This window comes from Athene noctua, chromosome 5 (assembly GCF_965140245.1).
Source record: "Athene noctua chromosome 5, bAthNoc1.hap1.1, whole genome shotgun sequence".
Lineage (NCBI taxonomy): Eukaryota > Metazoa > Chordata > Aves > Strigiformes > Strigidae > Athene > Athene noctua.
In genome coordinates, this window is record NC_134041.1 from 64,736,310 (window position 1) to 64,759,418 (window position 23,109).

General features: G+C 40.8%; 1 protein-coding gene across 2 annotated transcripts in view; it reads left to right on the forward strand.

The window, feature by feature from the left end:
- Window positions 1-23,109, forward strand: part of DOCK1 (dedicator of cytokinesis 1) — a 314,808-nt gene that overhangs the window by 213,141 nt on the left and 78,558 nt on the right. For both annotated transcript variants that reach the window (XM_074907950.1, XM_074907951.1), the window contains exons 30-32: window positions 13,251-13,329; window positions 13,995-14,095; window positions 17,245-17,303. In XM_074907950.1, the coding sequence (XP_074764051.1) occupies window positions 13,251-13,329; window positions 13,995-14,095; window positions 17,245-17,303 (239 nt within the window). The remainder of the gene's footprint in view (window positions 1-13,250; window positions 13,330-13,994; window positions 14,096-17,244; window positions 17,304-23,109) is intronic.

Here is a 23,109-nt window from a genome sequence, read left to right on the forward strand (position 1 = left end):
TATCTGCTGCAGATGCACTTCAAAATGCTGGCGAGTCTTATCTGCCTGAGCATCAATATCCATTCTAAAAGCAGCGTTTTCCCTGCCCTTCATGAATCACTGCAATGCCAGCATCCCTCTCTCCATCAAAGGGCTCCTATTGTTAGTCCCTGCATCCCGCTCAGATCACTCCTGGCTTATCAGTGCTGGCACTTCCGTGATGTTGTAGCAGCAGCTTCATTACTGGGAGTCAGGAAAATCCAACTGCTTCCAAACAAGCCTTCATCCTCATGGGATCTGCCTGTGTCTTGGTAGTCTGGGCCCATCTTACACTCAGTAGCTATATTTGCTGCAAATCGTGAATATTTGGTGACCGTGTCACGGGCCTCACATCCGTGCTGGAAACCCTCACGCATATGTTGTTGCTTAAACCTCAAGATGAAGCTAATTGTGTAGTGGCTTAGTGTGAATCTATAATACAGACGTCCTACCATGATGTGGTTTAAAAGACTTTTTAGATGACAGGTCGCTAAAAAGAGATGTTATTCCCGTCTGCGTTTTTCAGCGCTGTAAATAACATTTTGGTAATCAGGTCTTTAGATCAGGCAAACCAACCTCTTGTTGGTTTTAATATTAAGATTCGAATATGCTGTCTCCATACCTTCCAACTATGTTCAACTTCTGCTCAACCTCCAGTGATTGCGTTAATGTTTTCCCTTAAAATTTCCATTATCAGACTCTATCTTCCAAATCCATTGTTTTATTAAAAACAGGATTTTATATGAAAATTTTGGGAATTATGATTAAAGTAACATATTAGAAAAAAAAAATAAATTTAAAAGCTTGAAGCTCTGAGTACTTGAAAACTTTCTGAATTAGAAACTTGTATTCCTACAGGCATGAGGAAATTTAAAAGCCGTAAAGTCCTTGAAGGCTTTTATGGTTTACCAAGGATAAAAAAGACTCTGTCACATGAACATGTGCGCCCTTGTGCCGAGCTGTGGGGAAGGTGCTGTCACTTGTCACCTCCCCACCTCGGCTGGGAGCCATAGCCTGGCCTCACCCAGTGGGAAATTCAGCTCTTTCCACTCTGGTAACATTTCAATGGCAAAGTAATAAATTCTTTCATACATAATACTGCACTGCGTAAGATTAGGACAGTTTTAGATGTTACTGTATAAAACCATTAGTTTAAAAAAAAAAAAATCAACATGAATATTTTGTTTGGTTGGGGGTTTTTCGTGTGGGAAAACCTCCTAGCATTGGGGCTGGTCTGGATTTTTCCCCGCTTAGTTTCTGTTGCCCGTATGAGCTCATAAAATAATTAAAGTCTACTCATAGAGAAGCTGCTGGCTTTCACTGCCACTGGCATTATAAATTATCTGTTTAGAGATAGCCAAAATGTGTAATTCAGGCCAGAGGAGAACGTAAAAGGAACATAAATGGTGCATAAATGTTGTGCGGGCCTTTTGCCCAACTCTACTTTGACCCAGTCCAGGAAAATCAGTGCAGTGGCATTGATTTTTGTGAAGTTTCTGGCTGCCTGTCTTGTCCTTGCGAGGCTCAGGAACGCACTCACAGCACAGCCCTGACTCTCACTTCACTCACGCTGCGCCTCGCACCATCTGCGCCGGGGGACTGAGGATGCTCCAATTTGCTGCTGTCCAGCGATGCTGCTGGAGTCAGGAACTTTTCCAAATTAGGGTAATTTCCAAATTCCAAGTGCTGTTCTTTGGACAAAGTAAATAGACTTGCCTTAGTATTGGGGACGCGCGTATTCCTGTGTGCACATTAAAGCCAACTTTGATGCGGCTCTGCCTTAGCAGAGGTGAGGAGTCAACACATGGCAGTACCTTGAGGTTATTTCCCTGTCTTACAAACTCAGCTGTCAAAAATAAAATTTTAGTCTTACGGTGTCCTAAGAAAACCGTTTCCAAGCTAATATTTGTATTTCAAAAGCCAGGTGGTTTCTTGTAGTTTTACATCTACTTAATCCATGTAGCATATTTTAGTAGCTTAAAGAGCTTCCTCAGGATTAATAAGAGAGAGTGAAATAAAAGCACTGCATAAAAGAAATTGTAGAGAACCAGATTTCATTCTGGAGAATCTTGTTGCAAGGCTGCTGAAGCTGGTGTTTGTTGTATAACTGTGCCGAGATGCTCAGCCTTCCCTAGAGAACAGGTGTGCTTTAGTGATGCTTCCAGGCTTTAATCTTCTCCATCCGTGGGGATGCTGGGGCAGGGCGTGGGTTCTGTCGGCTGTTTCTGTGTGTTACCTGTGCTTGAATGTGTGGGAACGGACCTTAACGTCTGCTGGTCTGAATGTCTGGAAAAGTTGCTTAAGCTTCTTAAAATGGAAAGCTGTCCTCATGGTGTGCTTGTATCAGTGGCATATATATACATGGAATTGTATTCCACAACTTAATACAGAAAATTTTTAGCAAAAACTTTGTCCCATTGACACACTTGGCCATTTTTTTTTTTTTGTGTCCCCGATTGTGGTTGCCTCTGAGGCTTTGACATTACCAGGCAGAAACAAATTAGCAGCTCTAAAATTCCAGGGAGGATTGGCATATCAGAGTGAGTGCTGGATCCTCCCTGGCCTTGAACCCATCCAAAGACTCTGCTGCAGCCACCGTGCACAGGAGCACATTGTTTCAATGCAGGAGATAACTGCTGCAAGGCTGCAAATTAATTTGTTTTCAGGGTTCAAAATGTCACAGAATCACAGAATGATCTCGGCTGGAAAAGCCCTTGGAGCTCCTCCAGCCCAACCATGACCCTCCCCCTGACCGTTCCCAACTCCCCCAGATCCCTCAGCGCTGGCTCAGCCCGACTCTTCAACCCCTCCAGGGATCCCGGGGACTCCCCCCTGCCCTGGGCAGCCCATTCCAACGCCCAACAGCCCCTTCTGCACAGAAATCCTTCCTCAGAGCCAGCCTGACCCTGCCCTGGGCAGCTTGAGGCCATTCCCTCGGGGCCTGGCGCTGGGGCCTTGGCTCCAGAGACTCATCCCCCCTCTCTGCCCCCTCCTGGCAGGGAGTTGCAGAGGGCCAGGAGGTCTCCCCTCAGCCTCCTCTGCTCCAGACTGAACCCCCCCAGTTCCCCCAGCCGCTCCCCAGCAGACCTGTGCTCCAGACCCTGCCCCAGCTCCGTTGCCCTTCTCTGGCCACGCTCGAGTCATTCAATGGCCTTTTTGGGGTGAGGGGCCCAAAACTGAACCCACTCAGTGAGGTGCAGTCCCTCTGCTGCTCTGCAGTTCTGCTGGCATGTGCTAGGCTTGGTAAAAGAGTGAATCAAAATGGGTTTGATTGCTCAGTTCCATTGCAGTTTCTTATGAGACAATTTGGTTTTATCTGCAGCATTATTAAGCTCCTCTATATTGCAGAAAACACATGCCTAGTAAGGATGAAATGAATGCTGAAGGCAGTCGGAGGTAATCGTGTTTCTGGGCTTCCCCAAAATAAGGAACGTACTAGAACAGGAAAAAAAACCCACCACGTTATAAATGTTATATAGTTGTTATCTGCTCTGCAAACCTGATTTTTGTGCTGTATCATCTCAGACTCTTTGTGCGTGCGATCCCTTGTATGCAGGATACGTTAACTCTTTCCACGGAACCCAAAAACCCTGTTAATAATCACAGAAGCGATGGGCTCCTGATGGGCATTTCTGGGGCTGGCCGGTATTGAAGCATCGTATCCAGGCATTTATTCCAGTCCTGTCTCATTGCTACAAACAGTATCAGACAGAAGCCTGAAAGAAAAATTAACAGAATAGCAAACCACTGATCTTGTCCAAAGGTTGATAGCGGGGTTAGGCGAGCAGTAGCCTGTACAGAGATGAGCACTGTTCTCGTCTCGCTTGGCTCTCTCCCTCACCGCCTCCTTAAACCGTTTTGTGTCACTTTAATATCTGAGAGCCACACTTCGGATCAAATGCCGGCTTACCTAAAGCTCCAGAAAGGTTTTATGTTGTTTTTTTATTTTCACTTTACCAGCATTAGCGATCCCTTCACATAGCTGTCAGACACATAAGTGTCCGTGGAGCAGCAAAGCAGAGCAGCTGCTGTGGTTTATCATTCCCATCTATTACAAGAAATGGCATTTTAACCTCTTCCAAGGGAGTCACTTCTTGTGTGTGTTTGCTGGGGAGGTGGATCCTGGTTTTGTGAAAGTTCGGCTCTTCCGGACGGTGTCTCTGTGTTTGTGGTTCTTGGTAGTTAGACGATGAAAGTAACCCTAAGGCATAGGACTAAAAGCCAAATTCTTTTCAGCTCCCGTGGAAACTTTCTGCCCTCAGGCATCACGATGAACTTGTTTGGGTGGTGGACGAAGAGAAGCGATCTCTGCAGCAGCTTGAGTTGCTAAGCACACCTCATTTGTGACCCCAGCAGCACCGAATAGGTGTTAAACTAACCTTAGGATACCTTCTTCATCTGCAGATTACTTTCCTTTTCCTTATTAATATTCTGGGATGGACTCTGATAAAGTAATTGAATACTCACAGGAAAAATTGAGATTATATTTCAAGCAACATTATGACATTTGTTTAGCCAGTTGCAATCGTCTTAACAATTGATTGCAAGATTGATGAAAATGCCAAAGAATTTAAAATGGAGGAAATCGATTCTATTGATTTATCCATAATTACCTAAAGTAGCCTTAATCTGTATTCACATCTAAGCATCCATGGAAACGGGTGAATTACAGAGGACAGTGCTGTCAGCAGAAAAGGAGGGAGGTTCCCGTGCCACAAACTGTGAGGCACTGTCAAGTATTTGAAAACTTTTGGCCAAATTCAGTCAGAACTTTCATGCTTTGCAGGAAAATTTACCTGCAAAGTCCTTTCCCGCACTTCCCATGAGTTGCTTCTTTTTTTAAATTATTTCTTTTTCCAGACTGAATGCTGCTTTAAATAGCAGTGTGATAAGAAAGAAATCGTCTGCTTTATTGATTTTTGCTACTGCAAAAACTAGATGAATTCCTATGTAGGATCAAGGCAAAATAACAACTAAGATGGTGTCTTTCAGGAGCCTCCACTCTTGGGTTCTTAATGGCCTGCAGGCATCCTGTATGAGGAAAGCTGTCATCCTTCTTTGGAAAGGCAGAGGTGGGTTCAGGATCTGTTGGCAGCCACAGCAGCTCCTGGCCCATGAAAACAGGAGGCTGGGGGAGAGATCCACCAGCCCTGGCCAGCGGCCTGGGCGAGCATCCGAGAGCCCATGGACCTATCCTCTGTGGTTGCACACTTGCTTGGAAGGGCTCTTTTTTAGCCGATAAACTCACCAAGGATAAGGTGATGATATCTGTACCGTAGCAAAGACTTTTTGCATTTTATTGAGCAGCGCATTATAATGAAAACTGCTTGTTTAATAGCTAACCTGATTGCAGAGATTTCTTCCAGCAGTCCCACAACAAATTACATTTGTTTTAAATTACAAGATCTATTGCAAGTTTTTGCCAACTACCATAATGGAAACAGTCTCTTTGTATTCAGTAAGTCTTCTTCCTTTAGAATATTAACTTTTGGATTAGAGGAACAATAATGATGTCCACTTGCACTAGGTGCTGCTTTCCCAGTATTGTAGCCTTAGCTAAAAACTCCTAAATTAAATTGTCGTCTAGCATTTCCATTAGAAAACACTATTTCCAGGCTTTTATTACTCTGTCATAAAATCTCTAGGTGGTGAAATTTAGTACATAAGGTTATATCCATGGCTGTAGTTATATCTTAGATAAAATTTCAGGAGACAAAGTTTACTGGTGCTTTTGTTAAAGGGTTTAAAGCTGCTTCTTTCCTGCGCTCTGAAAGTTGTCAAGAAGCCACAGCCTAGGCTTCAGGACAAGTCGTCGAGAAAGGAGGAGGTTGAGGGCAGTCAGACGCTGCCCCAGGTTGTCCAAGGGGGCTGCCCACGGGAGGCATCTCCATCCTTGGAGACACTCAGAACCCACCTGGGTGCAGCCCTGAGCAACCCGCTCCAGTTTGACCAGAGATGTCCAGAGGCACTTTCCAACCTCTGCATCCCTGTGCTCTGACCCAACACCACGTCCCTTAAACAGGCAGCTACGCTTCAGGTTGAGCGTTGGATTGGATTTGAATGGGATGTAAATCCAAATCTCTTTTTAATACCGTTTCTTTCTGTAAACGTTTGGCGTTTGTTTGTCCGGTGCTGTAACAGGGTTGCTCTGTCAATTTGATTTTAAGGGACGAGAGCTCTGTACTGCAAAGGTGGTTTGGAAAATAATACATAGCGCCTGTTACAGGGTACCTGTTATTGGTAGTCAGACCACAAGTTTGTCCTTGGGTATTTTGTAACTTGCAGTTATTTTTCATTCATCTTTCCCCACTGTTTTAGAGGACAGACAGCACGGAATATAAATTAGGAAAGAGGTGTCAGTGATTATAGACAATATGCTAAAAGCATTTCTGAAATATTTATTAGAAAATAGGTTAATAATGTGACATGGTGCACCTGTGCTGGTGTGGACTAGACATTATAAGATTATGCTAATGTAAGTATTTAGTAGCAAGTCTTCACACTGGGATTACTCTGTGCTATTATAGTCAGCCTAGGAATTGTAATTCAAAAGAAAGCAAATTATCAAGGTTTTTGTTTCTTCTTTTTAAAAAAAAAAAAAAAAAAATTCACTGCTCTTTAGCCTGATGAATTAGAGGATATTACAAGGAATCCTTTACATTTTTGGTTAAAAAAACCCAGAGGTAGACTGGGCAGAGAAGTGTCATATACGGAAGTGTAAAATGAAAAGGATTTTGGAAACCTTCATTTGGGCCGGGCACTGGAGGTGTGAAGATGGGTGAACGGGTTATAACATCACCAGAAAAGAAAAGAGGGAGAGGATTTGGGAAGGGAGAAAATTGGGGAGAGATGCAAGGAGGGCAGATACCTTCATGCTCACTCATTTTAATGATTTTGACTTTCATTTGACTTTTACAAAATACACGTATGACATCACTACATATTCTCTGTGTTCCAGGCTTAAAATAATTGGACAATCACCGTACCGCATGCAACGCCAATAGAGAAATGTCTATAGGAGTGTATTAAAATACAAGTTTTAATTCATATGTAAAAAGTTGTTTAAAACTTAACTGTGCTTTGCAACACTGAGACGTTGAAAAAGAATTTGAAGGTATTTGAAGTGATTGCTGTTTAAAAGAAGGCTTTGCTATTCATGCTTTAGCGAGCATTTGTTCAGGTCTGGGTTTTGCATTGGGATTTCAAGGTCTAGGTCTGTTGTTTCATACGCAGTCTGACAAGATAAGAGTAGTCTGTCTCATATATGCACAGTAAATTTGTCTCCCAGAGAAGCAGAAGCTCAAGCATGGCAAGCATGATGATGTGCAGGAAGGCTGATCAGCTGTAATAAAGCATTCATTATCCTTCCATCTAAATTAACTGAAATGACATCATAATAGTGCCTTTTATAACCTCACTCCAAATTCTCTCTCTTTTATTGAATTATCGCTAAACCTAAATTATTTTAAGCTGTTTCTGTGTATTCTTGTTTAGATAATTATTCTGTCATTAGGGAAGTCATCAGCTCGTTCTTTCGTTCTTCTTTTCCGATGTTCACTTAAAGAAAAATACCGGCGAGTACATTTGTACCTTCTATTGTCTCACATTTTCCAGAGTATTTTGCATAAGTGCTTATAGTGTAAGTCCAAATCCCTGTGTGCTAGAGCTAACAAAATAATGTACAAAACGGAATCTACTGTAAGAACGTCTCTACTTTTTTGGAATCTCTCTCTCTAGATTATTTCTTCAGAACAATCTTTTTCGCAGCGGCAGTTTGATTTGTGTGTGTGCGTTACCTGATGAGAGGTGTGCTGCAGCATCATGCGGCTTCCAGCTTTCCTCAGCTCCTTTAGCTTTTGCAAATACTTTCCAACGATGTGAGAAGCTGAAAGAAAGAAAATGGGGCATAGAATATTTTTAAACATGAGTGAGCAAGCAAATCAGGACACTTGACTAATTATAAGAGAGAATGGAGGAAGAAAACTGACTGTACCTGAGAAAGAGAAAAAAAAAAAAGAGTTGTTTGGCACAGTGACTACTTTTACACTTATAAATTGAATCCCTTTGTCCCTTCCTCATTTATTATTGCCAGTTGAAGTCTAGATTTGATATATATGAACAGCCTCCTGAATTCACTGAGGATGTTTGTAGGAAAAAAAAAAAAAAAAGAGCCTCTGTATAACGGTAAAATTAAAGAATTGAACGATTATTTTTTGCAGTACTTGGAACAATTTCTAAGCGTGTATCCACAAACCATTTAACCTCCTATGCAGCTATAGGAAGTGATTAGTAATCAATAACAGTAAAAATACCCAGAACTCAGTTGTTGCAGTTGAACTTAGTTCATGGCTTGGATCAGCAGCATATTAATTGATTTATTCACTCTGATTGAGAGCCATAAATGGGGAGAAATTACTGAAGAAATTAGTACTAATCTGTCCTTTTGCCCAAGGCAGGACAAGGTGAATGACACCCAACCACATCACAGGTGTTTGCTCAACCTGGTGGTTTGTGGGTTTTTTGAGAATTTCTGCTCTTGTTGGTCTGTCCTAAGCATGACAAAGTATTTCCTACTGTCTAACCTGTGCCATGGTGTTCTCCATCTCTTGTCCCCTTGCTTCCCTCAGCTGAGTTCTCTGCCATATTTTTGTGTCACTCGAAGCGTGGTGACTTCAGCTGAACAATATTCCACCCAAGGCCTTGCCAAGTAGATAAGAAGAAGTATTTTGTGTCTCACAGTGGAGGACCCTTATCCCAACACAAGCCCAGCCGAGCACTTCGCAGCACGATGGCACTTTGACACTCAGCTGCTTTGCTGCCCACCATCTAACACGCTTTTGGAGCCTTCCACTGTGCATTTGTGCAATTTATAATTCCTCCTGGAGAACTGATAAGGTGTCCTATCAGGAAATACATGAACAGGGACGAAATACTAAGAAATCCAGGCGATGGTGTGAGACCTCACTGTGATGGAGGCTGGCTGAGCACAGAGTTAGAGGACAGTCCCTGCCTCAGAGGATCTAACTACAACAGAAGAGACCACAGAAAGCTGCTGATGCGTTTGGGAGCCATCCCCAGCACCACTCATCCCATCCCCAGGGGCTCAGCACACATAAACCTCATCTGTCCAGGATGTTAATTTTGTTATTTGGTTGATCCTTAATGCCCTGTAACGGTCATTCTTCCTTCCACATATCCTGAAGTTACTTCCTTCTGTAATCATAGTCCTCCTATTCCAGTCACATCATTGGAAATGTTAATTTCCTTCTTCTAATTGGGTTGATAAAGTCTTTTGTCTAACAAATCTTTTCCAGTATGTTAGCATTAGATTTTGTTGCTGTGTGCGACATTCTCGGTATTGCAGCAGAGTGATTGCGATCAGTTCCAGTCTCTGAACTTCTCTCTTTTTCAAGGTTTAACTTTTGTGAGTCTTCCTGACACGGACAATGTATTCTTTTGTTAATCGAAACTGAACTTGAAAAGCACTTCTTTTTGTGCACATGCAACTGGAAGCTAATCTTTATTATTAATTATAGCGAGATAAGGTATGCCACTGCGGGTTGATGTTCTCCATCTGAGCACAGGAGATTTTTTTTTTTTGATTACTTGTCCGTTGGCCCAGTGATGTGCGAGGACACCTTTCATCCTCTCATGTGTTAGCAGCAGCCAGCTTATTCTTCATACACAACGGATGTATTTGCTTTAATTCTGCCTATTCTGAAAAGCCACGTTTCCCTCGATTTTTTTCTGTTACTTTGACAGTGAAGTTACTGAAAATTGTCAGTACCTGCTCTGGAGGAAGGAGAGGATTAAACTAACACCTGGAATGATTCATAAAATCTTTCTGCTTCCTCTTCTGAATTTTATTTGGGCATAAACCTGAACTGGTTTCACATTCATGAGTTGCAGCAAACTTCACAGGTGATAACACACCATTCTGCAGATTATAGCCAAGAATTCATCAAGCAAAATTTTTTTTAGACCCAAATGATCTCTTCAGGGTAGTAATCTTTCTGTCTGATTTACCATGCGATTGAGTGTCGTACCAAAATGGTGAAGCAAGGCCAACCTAACCATCTTACTTTTGCCCTGCAGCCCTGTGTCTGTTGTTATTTTTTCTGATTCTTTTTCACCGAATTGCAGCCTGTTCACAGGATGGTGGTTGAATACTCCAGGTAGAAATACTTAACTTTTTTCTCAGCTGACACCTCTCCTTGCTCTTGTGTGCGTATGTAAGAGATCACAAGGCAGTGAGAAGTACACGGAGTGCTAGTCAGTGATCTCAGCCTGACAGAAAACTACATTTATCTAAATGCAGCCTTTCCTTGTCGGGCCCTGTAACAATAAACTTTACACCAAGGTGAAGGAGAGGTACTGTAATGAACTCTTTCTACTCTTGTTGTCCCGGTATGCTATGCAACTTGCTACTTCTTATTGCCCATATTTTAATATATATTCTTAAAATTAATTTCATCAGATAAAAATCATCATAATTTTGCTCTTTCCTCTTGGTACTGGAGGTACTAGATGATACTAGAAATACTGTGAGTTTAGTCATGACAAGGTCATCCTAGTGACTGCGGTTGTACCAGGAGGTTGTAGTACTTAAATCAGTTGCTGATTAATCCACTTCATAACTTCCCTTTTCCTCTGTTAAATCTGAATTATTCAGGATGGATCTTACTGTACTGTGCCAGTCACATTTCACTTTGCAGTGCCAGGATCTGGAATAGTCCTATTTTGACTGTCCCCCATGTTGTAGTGAAGGGACTGTCAATATTTCCAGCAATCCTTTCAGCACTGGTCAAAACATAAAATCCTCATGGACTTACATTTGATTTGCAACTGAAGATAGACTGTTGTAGTAAAAATACAGTTCTGTTGACTTTCACTGGGACAAGAACTGGTCTTTTTCGCTGCCGTATGATAGGAAGTGTTTTATCCAGTAACAGAAGGATTGAGTGTATCATCAAATTAAATCAAAGTTAAAATGGGGTTTGAATAATTAACAAATCAACACTATAAATCTCTGCAGCTCTTCTTTTGATGTTCTTCTGTAGGAAGTTGGGAGGAGTCCCCACCTTCCTAATGCAGCCTGCCTACAGGGGTAGCACATGGGCTATGAGAGTGTGGTGGTGGTTAATTAAACTACAGACCAACACGTGCTGGGCTGTGCTGTGGGCCTTCTGCAGTCCCAGCCTACAGTAGATTCTGCGTTATTTGTTCTTTATTGATTTTCACTAGAATTGATACAGGGGAAAAACAAGAGTTACAATTTAAAGAAAAATAATGGTATATAAAGTAATGAGATTGTTCCAAACCTTAATTAGATGGAGCAGATTGAATACATTACAGTAATGTCTTAAGGCAACATAATGAAATTGCAGGCATAATCCTCCCTCTATTGAAACTGATTTTATCTTCATAAGGCAAGGAGCGTTAGATGGCCCTTCCTACTATGTTCAATTACTAATTCTTCTCAGAAGACTTACGAATCTCCTAGTATTACCAGACTTTAAAACCACAAAACAAAACAAGGTATAAGTCTACATATCAAACTGTTGATAGTCTGATTACATGGATAACTTCAGTTTCAATCTTAGTATGTGCTACAGCTCAGTAATTGAATCATAGATCTAAAATACATATCTATCTGCAGTGTTTTATTGTGTACGCTGAATTCATCTCGTTTATAAGGTCTCATAATGAAGTTGTTTCCAACTATATACACTGACAAAGATACTGGTGAATAATGCGCAGAAGTGCTGTTCCTGAAATGCATCTCTGCGTGTGCTGGATGCCTATGACATCTTAGCCATAAAGATTAATACTGTTAAATGGATGGATGGATGGATGGATGGATGGATGGATGGATGGATGCCTACATATATGTATGTCTTCAATTTTTTAATATATTTGTTTATATTTCATATATTCTTTCATCTTTTAAATTTTCCTCGTGTTTTCTTTCATAAATTTGATTGTTATTTTCACGTTTGGATACTTTCCTTCTCCTCCATTGCACTGCTGGGTGGTGATCTGCCTTTATAGTACAGATACATCCCACTGGCATCCAAATTTTTGCCTTTCTTTTTTAATTTAGGGTATGTAAATAATCTCTCAGCATCCTGATGTGCCCTTGTGTTATCTTGAGGCTTCATTTCTCTTGGGTTACCAAACATTTAACCAATTATTTTTTTTTTTTTTTTGTAGGAGAGGTCACTAGGTGATCTCTTCACTAGGTGAATTCAGTAAAAGATCTGCTAACTGCCTCTACTGGTTTGTTTTCAATAATTCGGATATTTGTCAGCCTGTAGAAAGATTAACTTTGTTATTTGCATTCAACGGTGAACTCTCTTTTTCAAGATTGCTATTGGGGGCGGGAAGAGTACTACGTGTCATGAGTAGTCTTTATCTTTCAGGTACTTTCAGGAGACATAAATCTCTACCGCAGTCTGCTTAGAAGACAAGCTCATTTGTCTGAGCATTAGCTGACAGTTTCATAGCATAAATATAAAGTTTTCAGGAGGAATATAATGTTTATTTTGAAGCTGGAGATTAGGGTACCAAAGAATAATATGTTTACTTTTCAGCACCATGAATATGTAGTGACCTACTTATACTATACCATTTGGTTTTATTTTTAAAGCTTGTCAAGCAAACTCCTCTTGCAATTTAAGAAGCATCCTTTGCAAAAAGCCGTAAACTACACCGGGTACTAAATTAGCATTTTAGAAGTGGAACAGTGAACAACGGCTTGAAGATTGTCCTTCAACAGCATTTTTGTGTGTTATTGTACCATAAGTAAAAAAGCGTTTGCCTCGTGTTTCAAAACATGTTTTGCTTGACCTGCAAGTTAAAATACAGACAATTGCAGGTCTGGGTTAGATACAACGCTACGATGCTGTAATGTTAAAAAATATATATATATTGTTTTCTGGTAAACTGAATTCTTAAATTACGTATTGATTATCATGTGATATTTTAAAGACAAGTGATTTTATCCGAAACATTCCTTCTGTTTCTGCATATGCTAATTTACTTGATTGATTCTCAGAACATCTGCATATAATTCTGTGTACTTAACAACGGTGAGATCACACTGCTTTTCATGGAACAGCTACAGATTTCACTTTCCAGACAGAATCAGATTTTTGTCTAATTGGGATGCCAAATGTACAAAGGTACCACAGAAGAGTGTGTAATTATGTAATTTTCTCTTGATCTTTCAGAGTCTTCCTGCGAGCAATTAATCAGTATGCAGATATGCTAAACAAAAAATTTCTTGATCAAGCCAACTTCGAGTTACAGGTAAGGAAAAACCCATCAGTGTCTTGAGGACTGATGTTAATGTTGTAATAAATTTCTGCCCCAAACGCATTAATTTTGGTGTCTGTCTGTGTCATCATGACCCCCAGGTGACCAGTTAGCCCAGTTAAGTCATTTCACGCTCAGTAGGTACGTACGATCCGTTCGTGTCCTGGGGGTCTTGTCCTAGAAGAGCACCGAGTCTTACCCAGCATAGAAAACTCCTCCTTTCCTCCAGGCACAGCAAACAGGGCTGTCCTCCCCCTTTCTGCAGAAGATGCTTTAGCAGAATTATTGCCTCAAACGTGGATCCCGGGATGCAGCATCCGATTGTCCTGCTGATGGGAAACGTGACAGTTTAGGTCATTTTTTCAGGATTTTTTTTTTTTTTTCCTCTTTGTATTTATGTGTTCACATCTAATTTTACTTGGCTCATCAAAACACAATCCACTGGGATTTGTAGATGGGGAATGTGTCATGGAAACGTAAACACAATGAAGAGAGATACTAAGAATATGTCAAGAAACACCATATCTGTGGTGTCTGTCAATTTCTCCTTTAAATATTTATGTGCATAATTTAGATGCTTCTAAGTTGTTTTGTAGGGGTGCAGAAAAACATTTCAGAGAATTAATGGTACCTATTCTTGTCATTTTGGGGGCTTTCAGCTTTGGAACAACTACTTCCACCTGGCTGTTGCTTTTCTCACACAAGAGTCTTTACAACTGGAGAATTTTTCAAGTGCTAAAAGAGCAAAAATACTTAACAAGTAAGTCCTATTCATCATCTAAATCATGGACAAGAACTTGAGGTCTATTAACATAATTTTAGTTTAATTCCTTAGCTAAATCCATTCAAATTGAGATGCAATCATGGTATAATGAAAGGTTGGTTTTAAAAACATGAATCAAGTATTGCATGTGTTTCTACCCTTGAATCAAGATCTAAATTACATGATTCATTACTGATGAAGACAGTATTTTATACTGCAGGATGTTCATAAAGTCAAGACTTTTCAGAAGTATTAACATATTATAAAACTGAATTTTTAAATCACTTTAGCTTTGTGCTTACTCTAATCTCATTTTACATGCGCTCTTTATTGCTTAATCCCTAACGGCCTTTTAGAGTGAATTTTTGTAACTACAGCCAGTTTCACTGCGATATCCCTGAAGAATGGGTTTGTATAACCACAGTCTTGTATGCTTTCCTGGTTAAAAGGGATTACATTGCCTACCTCTGAACAGGGAGCCTGAACTACCCGCTTGCTATTCAGAGTCCCACAGCAAATGAAACCTGTCAAAAGAAAAAAGACTGGAAATAAGACTGGAGCATGAATATTTTATTTAATGTATGTATTTCTCCTAAATTTCACTGGGGTTTCAATGCAGTGGACCTTATCTTTAATTAACTAAACACTGAGCACTGAAAAAAGGCAGGTACGTGTTTTCAAACACGGCGTGTGGATTCTCTTTTTGTGTCATAATATTTGCAAAGAGCGTCCGCAAAAGCGGTTTGTTCCCCTAGTTAATCAGGTTACCACAGTTAATGCACGAAAGGGCGAAGTTTCAAAGCTCTGATTCCCTGAACAAGTACAGCTCAGGCTCCTTGTACGTATAATATGTATTATATATCGATATATAGAGAGAAGATGCTGTTTGTATCACTTCACCTTCTAAACTGAAGCCTTTTTCCATAGCGGTGAGAGAGATCACAGTGAGAACGGGAAGAGTTTATCACTGCTGCAGTGAGATCTGATTTTAAAAGGCTTTTTACTTTAACTGTGTGGGTTGCAGACTTTGACCAGAACAGACAGGGCTCTATGTCCCATCCCTTCGGGGGTTTTTTGGCAGCAAAGTTCTGCCCTTCAAACTCATGCACTCCATCGTGGGTTTTGAGGAGCTTCCTTTGGAAGCTGTGCTTTGCCTAAGCATTGAAACAGAATTTTTAAGCGCTGTATGATCTCATCTACGTACATGTGACTCGTGGGACTTCCTTGATGAAGCAGGAATATTTAGAAGTTCAGTGGAAAAGTGATGTCAAGCAGAGCTCAGGCTTTTGTACTTGTGCTATAAATATAATTAACTTTATAGTTATACATTTGCAAGAGGAAATTGAGATGGTTTTGTAGAGCTAGGTAAATTTTCTTTCATTAAATTTAGAATTTATGGAACAAAATGGTTTTGTACAAGATGAGACTAATGATGCAAATTCTCTTCTGTAATTAAGAGTGAAAGGGATATTTTTTCAAAAGGCAGAGCGCTCCGTTCAATTAACGAGCAGAGGGATGCAAGCGGTGGCTGCTGTCGGCCTCCCCTTGCTCTCTCCAACATCGGTGTGCACCTACGTGTGCATTTTAGTTCAGTGCAAACTCCCGGTCTGAACAAAAAAAAAAAAACAAAACAGCTGAGCTGTAATTGGACTGGAAATTACTGTCAGATACGTTTGTGGACTGATATTCCCTCTTTGTGAGGATGGGAACCTTAGACAGAAAATTTATTCAAGTGATTTTAGTATTAAACCTAGCAGTATATCTTGCTGAAGAAATTTAAGAAATCAACAGACATTTCTCACTGCTAACATAAATAAATAGGTGAAGTAATTTGAAGTGGTTACTTAATGAAGTTTGCTAAATTGTAAATCTCTGTTTATAATGATTTTACAAGTTGTTATTTTCAGTTTAATCATGTATTGGAGACAGAAATCAAGACCATAAATTCTCCGAGATGCAATAAATGTATGGTCTGGAAGCACTAACTTTTATTGCTGTGTGAAACCGTTACCAGTTCTGTGCCAAAGGGATATAATTAATCAGTTAATTCAATATCACACTCACCCGTCTTTTTAAGTATATATTTCATTCAAAACGTCAAATATTTAAGAATTAAAAATTAATTATTGTAATTTATAGGTTTTGCTAAATATTGCATTTAAGTATTAGATAATAACAGATTCTTAATGATGCAGAAGAATCTCTTTAATCTGTATTAATGACAGGGTATCTCGCTATTATCCCACAAAAATCCCACAAGTTGCCAGACAGTACCATTTTGCTCATATTGTTATTTAACATGCAAATCTTCTGTGTAGCAAATACATTCTTGGAGCTCATTATGGTTCTGATCCCATCGTTAATGAACGCAATAGGACGTTTGCCACGGACAGGGAGTGGAATATTAAAAATAACCCTGATGGGAGATGTGAGGTATTTGTGCCGCCAGCTCTGGCCTGGGACCACTCACTTCTGGTCCAGCTGGGCAGGACACAAAATCTCGTTGGAACATCGAAACCTTCTCTTTCTGATTTTGCCCATCAAAGTACAAGATGTCACAAGGTGTTCCTTGTTTTATTTTCTAGGACAATGCTATGCAAAGAGGGTGTATAAAAATAAAACACAGCCTTAGGCCGTGAAGCTATTTGCTTTCTCCAGCCATTACCTTTTGAAAAATAGAAAATGCTCACAATTAATCTCTGTAAGCACCCATGTGTCCCGAAGGGTAGTCTGAAAACATGGCAAAGAGAGGTTTTGCACAGGTGAATGTTTGGTGTGTGTTCTCCCTTCGGTGAGTATTGCTGCAGAAATTGAAAATTGGGGGTTTTTTTGAGGGACTGCAAGGAACATGAGGCGAGGAAGAGAAGCTGGTGGCTGTGTGTCTGGGGCTTTTGGGGTAGCCAGGACGTGTCAGGCAGCCTCTGTGGCTCAGTCCCTTGTGAAAGGGACATTGGGGAAAGGTCAGGGCTTACGGGCACATCACTGAGCTGGTGAGGGGGGGCGTGCGCTGTTATTGCAGCGGTTGCATTTGGAGAACCCGTCATTTCAAATACTTTTGAATACTGCTCAGATTTTGAAATGAGATGTTTCTGTTTACTGTTTTTATTTTTTTTTTTTTTAATGGTGGTTTTGTTTTCTTTTTTAAGGTACGGTGATATGAGGAGGCAGATTGGTTTTGAAATCAGGGATATGTGGTATAATCTGGGTAAGTAGCCTGAGCACCTATTGCTTGATGCCTTCACTCAGTGTTTGTATAAACCAAGTTAGAGATGAAATGAACTTGCTTTCTTTTGAAATAACGGTAGGCTTCCAGAAGGCATATAAAAAGCAGATGATTTAAGAAATAAAGCCCTCCTCTACATTCTTATTTCACTGTCTGGAAAGATAAATAACTCTAGTCAGTGTTTACATATCTTGTTGTTTTTTCCATGCTATTCAACCTCACGCTACATAAAAAGAAACAGTTATGGTGATACCTGTTGAGTGGGGTTTTTTTCTTCTTAAAAATACACACACATATCTATACACATAGATGTAGGCACACACATACCTGTGGATGCAGTAATGAGACTGTAGCAAAATGAACGTGTCCCAGGGTTATCAGTAACGGCCTGGAAATTCTGCTTAAAGTCTTGATTTTCAGTCTTGTCTGTATCGGAGTGACTCAGAAAAGTCAGCAAAGAATGGGAACTTGGACATCCCTGGAGTTCATAGGTAAATTAGGCATAACTGACTATCTCGAGTCTGTGCTGTGCTGTGGGTATAATTTAGCTATATGGGGATGGAATTTCATGGGAAACTGAGTATTTACTCTGACCTGAGTGTACTCATCTGCCAGATTTCATTTTCCTGAGCTTAACAGCAGAGACACTTCAGGCTCTTGTGAGTTTTATCAGAAGTTCCTTAAATTATCAGAAATGAATGCATTTGCCACTGTACTTCTATCTCTAGCTGTACTGTTGTTGCTGAAACTTGAAAAGGAATCAGCATATATTAAGAGGAGGGAATGCAAGGGTTCATAAGTATTTGATATCACAGAGTTTGCATCTGCTCTGTTGGAATGATGAGAAAAAGCTTCTGAGAGTAGCTGAGTTCACTTTTTATTAGACACGTCTTTTGTGAATTAAGTGACTGGAGAACAGATTAAAGCACAGTCCACATCTGATATGTGACAGCTAATAAAATCAGCATCGTGCCTGATGCCGGGTCATCCGGCTTGGGATGCTGGCAGCCTCTCTGTTAGTAATTAGCCAAATCCTTCCCTGTTCCAGGCTTACAGTCCTCTGTTCATCTGTTATCTTTACTGATTTCTCTAGCATCTTTGGATTCTTAAACTTTTCCCAGAATTTACTGGACTGAAGGTAAAGTTTGCTTACATAATTATGCATCTGGCTGTTCTTACCTGAGGTTATTCTGTTCAGGCTGGGGATGTGGAGTGAATTGTGCTTTTTATTAACTGCTGCTGACTCTGGCTGCTTTCAGACAAGTTATTTAGTTGCTCTTGGGTTCAATTTTTCACTGAAAAATTAACAGGGAGATGATAATTTCCCCTGGAGTTTTGTGATTTGATTGGAACGAGGGGTGGTGTTTTCTTCAGTATTTCTTTCTGTGCTGTCTTGAAAGCCTTTTATTTTTAACAGGGTTTTTATAAACTGAGATTATCCAGGTAGATGGTTTGGTGACCTCTTCTAGCTCTAATGTCTGTGATTCTGTAAGCGGCTGGGATCGTTAATGCCAAAATCTCACATGTTGAGGGAGTCAGTAAATTGTGCTGCTCTTCCCAATAAAAGCTGCAAGAGAAAGGTAAATCAGAGGCAGGACCCCAATCCAAGGCATCCTTTGTACTTCTCATAATGAGCAGCTTGCTTTGTCTCATCTTCTTTGTAGTACAGATAGCCCATGCTGATCATGTTTAACTTCTGGCTCTTCACCAATCTCATGTATGTCACAGCATCAATTAAGAACAAATTCTGATTTGCCACTGCAGGGGAATTGATTGGGGGGCGCTTGACGCTTTTACCTTAGAAGTTACACTACATTAGTCAAATTATTAATGTATATCTTCAGAAACAAAATCGGAAGTGAAAAGCTGTAATTCTTGCATGTGCTTGAGCATATAATTTTTATGACTATGCCATTGTGCATAAGATATGATGAAGCCAAACAACCCTGACTTTTGATTTATGTATTAAAGGGTATGGATAAGCCTCAAAGATTAATATTTTGTCTCATCACTTTTTATTCATAAATACCATGATTAACATATAATGCCTGCTGAGTCAAAAATCCCCAGTCAGGAACAAGACAGTCCTCTAGCTATAATGCACATTTAAGAGTATAATTTATTTTCTGAAATTAAATAGTAGAATACAAATTCTGAAAGTTTTTTTCTGTGTTTTTTCTGACGTGGTGGTGGCTGCAATATTCACACCTTCTTATCTTTATAAGTAGAAAAACCAAAAAAGAGCACGTATAGTGGAGAGCAACACTAGCTAACTGTGTTAACGCACTTTAAATACCTGTAATTTAGGAGTAAGATTTTTATTTTAAAGAGGGAAGCACGTATGAGACATCCAGCCTGACAGATTCTCTATTTAAATCCTGGTTGTAGCTGTCCTGTTTGATACTCTGCTAGATTTGATGGTGAAGGCTTCAGATTTGAGTGCTGTGATGCAGCAGGAATGAGGATGGCTTTGGGGAGCCTAGTCCCCGTGTGCTGAGCCCCCGCTGCCTTGCCTTTCTGAAAGCTCTGCAAGGCTTTTATTTTCTTGCCTGCACCAAAACAGTGTAGATTAGTCTTTGGAGGCTTTTTTTTTTTTCTTCCATATCACAACCTGAACTTTAAAATAATGTATTGTTTTGAGTCACTGTTTTGTTGGAACTGGGGCTCCTTAGACTTTGGTGGCACAATGAGTATCAAAGAAGCATAAAGGAAGCTGTGGCCTTTGTCTTGGAAACATAGGAACTCAAACAACACAGGCTTAAAAGCGTTGCATGATGCAATTTAGCATATACAAAACACAGTTTGACACTAGGTCATGGGTAGCAGTTTTCAGTGGTTAATGGTTTGAACAGTTACAGGTTAAAGAAATTGTAATGACATTTAAAATAATATCCTTGCGGTAAAGCTGGTCAAGGAAAGCCAGCTCAGAAAACATTGCATTTATTGTTGACATCTGAACCAGCTGGGGGGAGATGGAAAAGTAAAATTCCTGAAGGTGAAGTGAAATGGTTGCTACTGCTGTCCTCCAGCGAGGTGCTCGCTGGCCTGGCCCTTCCCTCCACGTGCTTGACATCAGAAAAGGTGTCTTGACAGAGACGTTAATGTCGTTGGAGGGAAAGCCGGGGTTAAAAATAGACCTGAACTTTGAGCGTTATATAAATAAATGTCATTAGAGATAACACTCTCTGAATTAGCCATGCATGTTCAGAGCTGACCTGAGTGAGAGGTGGGGTTGCCAGCAAATTATTCAGTGGTTTTTGTGGCCCAAATTTAAATTAAAAGAACCTGGGAAATGAATATCACACGTTATCCACTGAAGAAAGCACCTTGAGTTTGGATTGTGTAATAAGGTCTGTTCCTGTCGTGTGAGCAGTCTGCAGGAGCACGTCTCATGGCAAGGCAGAAGCCACTGAAGCAGAAAGTTTTTTGCATGTTCAAAAGGAATTTTTTTTTTTTTTTGCATGTGTTTTTTTAAAGCAGCTGTGCACAATTTGGTTTTCAGAAGAGAATCCTCAATTTTCTTCCAGACTTGTCACATTTTGAGTCTCTGCGTGGGAGTTCCCACACTCCCAGGGAAAAAAAAAAAAAAAAAAGGCAAATTCATTGTTGGGTTGTTTATCAGAAAGTGCTGCCTGTGACAGGCAGCTGGGATGGATGCTCTGGAGTACCAGAGGAAGATCGTTTCCTTTCGTGTTTTGCTCTCACGCTTTCTTTTGTGTCACATCACCACGCTGGATCACAGCGTTGGAGCAAACACGTGCGTGTGCGTCATGACATCGCTGGGGTGTGTCGCGCATCAGGGCATCACGTGGGGCTCTCAGCCCTCTCCCCCATCGCCCCAGTGGTGGACAAACCCTTTCTCCGTGTCGCTCCTCACACGTTCTTGATGAAGAAAACCAATCAAGATGGCTTATGTCTTAATTTGCGCTGCCCTGCCTGCCCGGCGCCCGCTCTGGCCCGCCGTGGCTCTGAGTAACTGTGCAGCGGGGCAAGTGCTGGCCACGCCACCCTGGCAGGGCCTTCCCCGTGGTTTTTTCTGCAGCCAGACTGCCAAAGCTCTGGTGGGAGCCACCCGTGGACCCTCCAGCTTAGTGAAGAGCTAAGCGGGTTTCATACAGCAGACGAAGGATTTTTTCGCACCACACGAAGTGATTTTAATAACTTCTGCGAATAATTCACATGATTCTACTCCACCCAAGTCTTTCTGGGTTTCATATTCAGGGAAGTTCTCTGTCCTCTTTGATTTAAAAAGTCTGTTGCTGATTGCCTGCGAGGCAGTGGGGCGTGGGGCTGGCTGCTGCCCCCCGGGCCCCGCCAGGTCGGGAGCAAGTCCCGTGGCCACCTTCAGCTCCCCCTCGCCTTGGTGGGCAACCTGGGAGGGGATGTCTCTGTGCCTTTGTCATCAGATCAGCTCTTCAGTGACTCCCCTTTTTGAGCAAGAAATTTATACGCCCTCCTGAGAAAAGGAGAGGGGATCAATGATTTTTAAAACCTCTTTTGTGAATGCACCATTTTTCACGTCTAAAGTTCAAAAGATGTTTGTTACTTTTCTGAGGGAATCCCTGTGCTTGAAGCAATGGAAGAACCCACCGTGGGGCACAGAAAGCTTCATGACGTTGAATTTGTGCCTGACAAATAACTTTTGTTACTATGATTTGTTTTCTGAAATACTGACTGACACTTTTCAGGCATAATACTGTCACCTGAGAGGCCAAATGTACTAATACTTGTAAGAGAGAAAAGCTTTACACCTCTCACTTGATATTCCTCACCAACCACCAGCATTGCAGCATCATACAAAGTAGTTTTAGCTATTAATTTGCCCTAATAAGATTGCTAATGCTAATAGGATTCTGAAGTTTGCCAAATCAAGTAGCTTTAAATTATATCTGCTAAAAAAGGTAGCGTGTTTTGTTAGTAAAGGATTTCTTCCTGATTACATTTGTTGAGATTTATGTTGGTTCTGGTCAAAAGTGAAACTACTAATTAAAGACTTCCACAGTTACTGCCATACTGGTGTAGTGGAATACAAATGAGTTAAAATCTGGTTTTGTCATCTGCCACTGGTAAGTGCAGTGTCCTAAAATGGAGGAAGCTGAGGGCTCCTTAAATTAGCTCAGCTCAGAAGAGGTCTGGCCTGAACCACAGCGCTGGATGTATAAAACCTGTACGAGCCTGACTATACATCCCCTAGCACTGCATTTGTGAGCAATGTCACCAGTTGTGTAGTGAGGTTCAAATGAATCCCAACCTGTTGCTGAGAGCAGAATATATTTGTATTTTCTAAACTTCTGCCGTCAAGTCCTCAGCGTGGAGCTCTCTGGTGCTGCTCTACGCCAGCATCTTTCCATGGAGTTGCTGAACAGATAATTTGGAGGGCGTATAATCTGCATTCTCTACACTTGAGCTAATAATATGAACAGTACCTAGATGCTTTTGTCTATTCCAGTATTTATTAGGTGCCATGTTCCTGTTAAGGCTTAATTTCTATTCTGTGTGTGGAGAGCATAGCAGGGAGGGTTGGGGGAAGTGCCGTTTTCTCTTGGGAAGATAAATATGAAATTAAGTTTGCTAGTCAGATCAGCTCTCAAAGAAAGAAGACATATTGTCGGCTTGGTAAGATGTAGTTTCATGTCTCGAGGCTGTAAGTATGCACTCGTGGTGACACTTTGATAGACTGACACAGGGAACATTTTGTACGCTGCGGAAGATACAAAAGTCTAAATAAAAATAAAACAAGTGATGTGCCTTTTAGCCTCCTGTTCTGTCATCCAGAAGTTGCATTTAA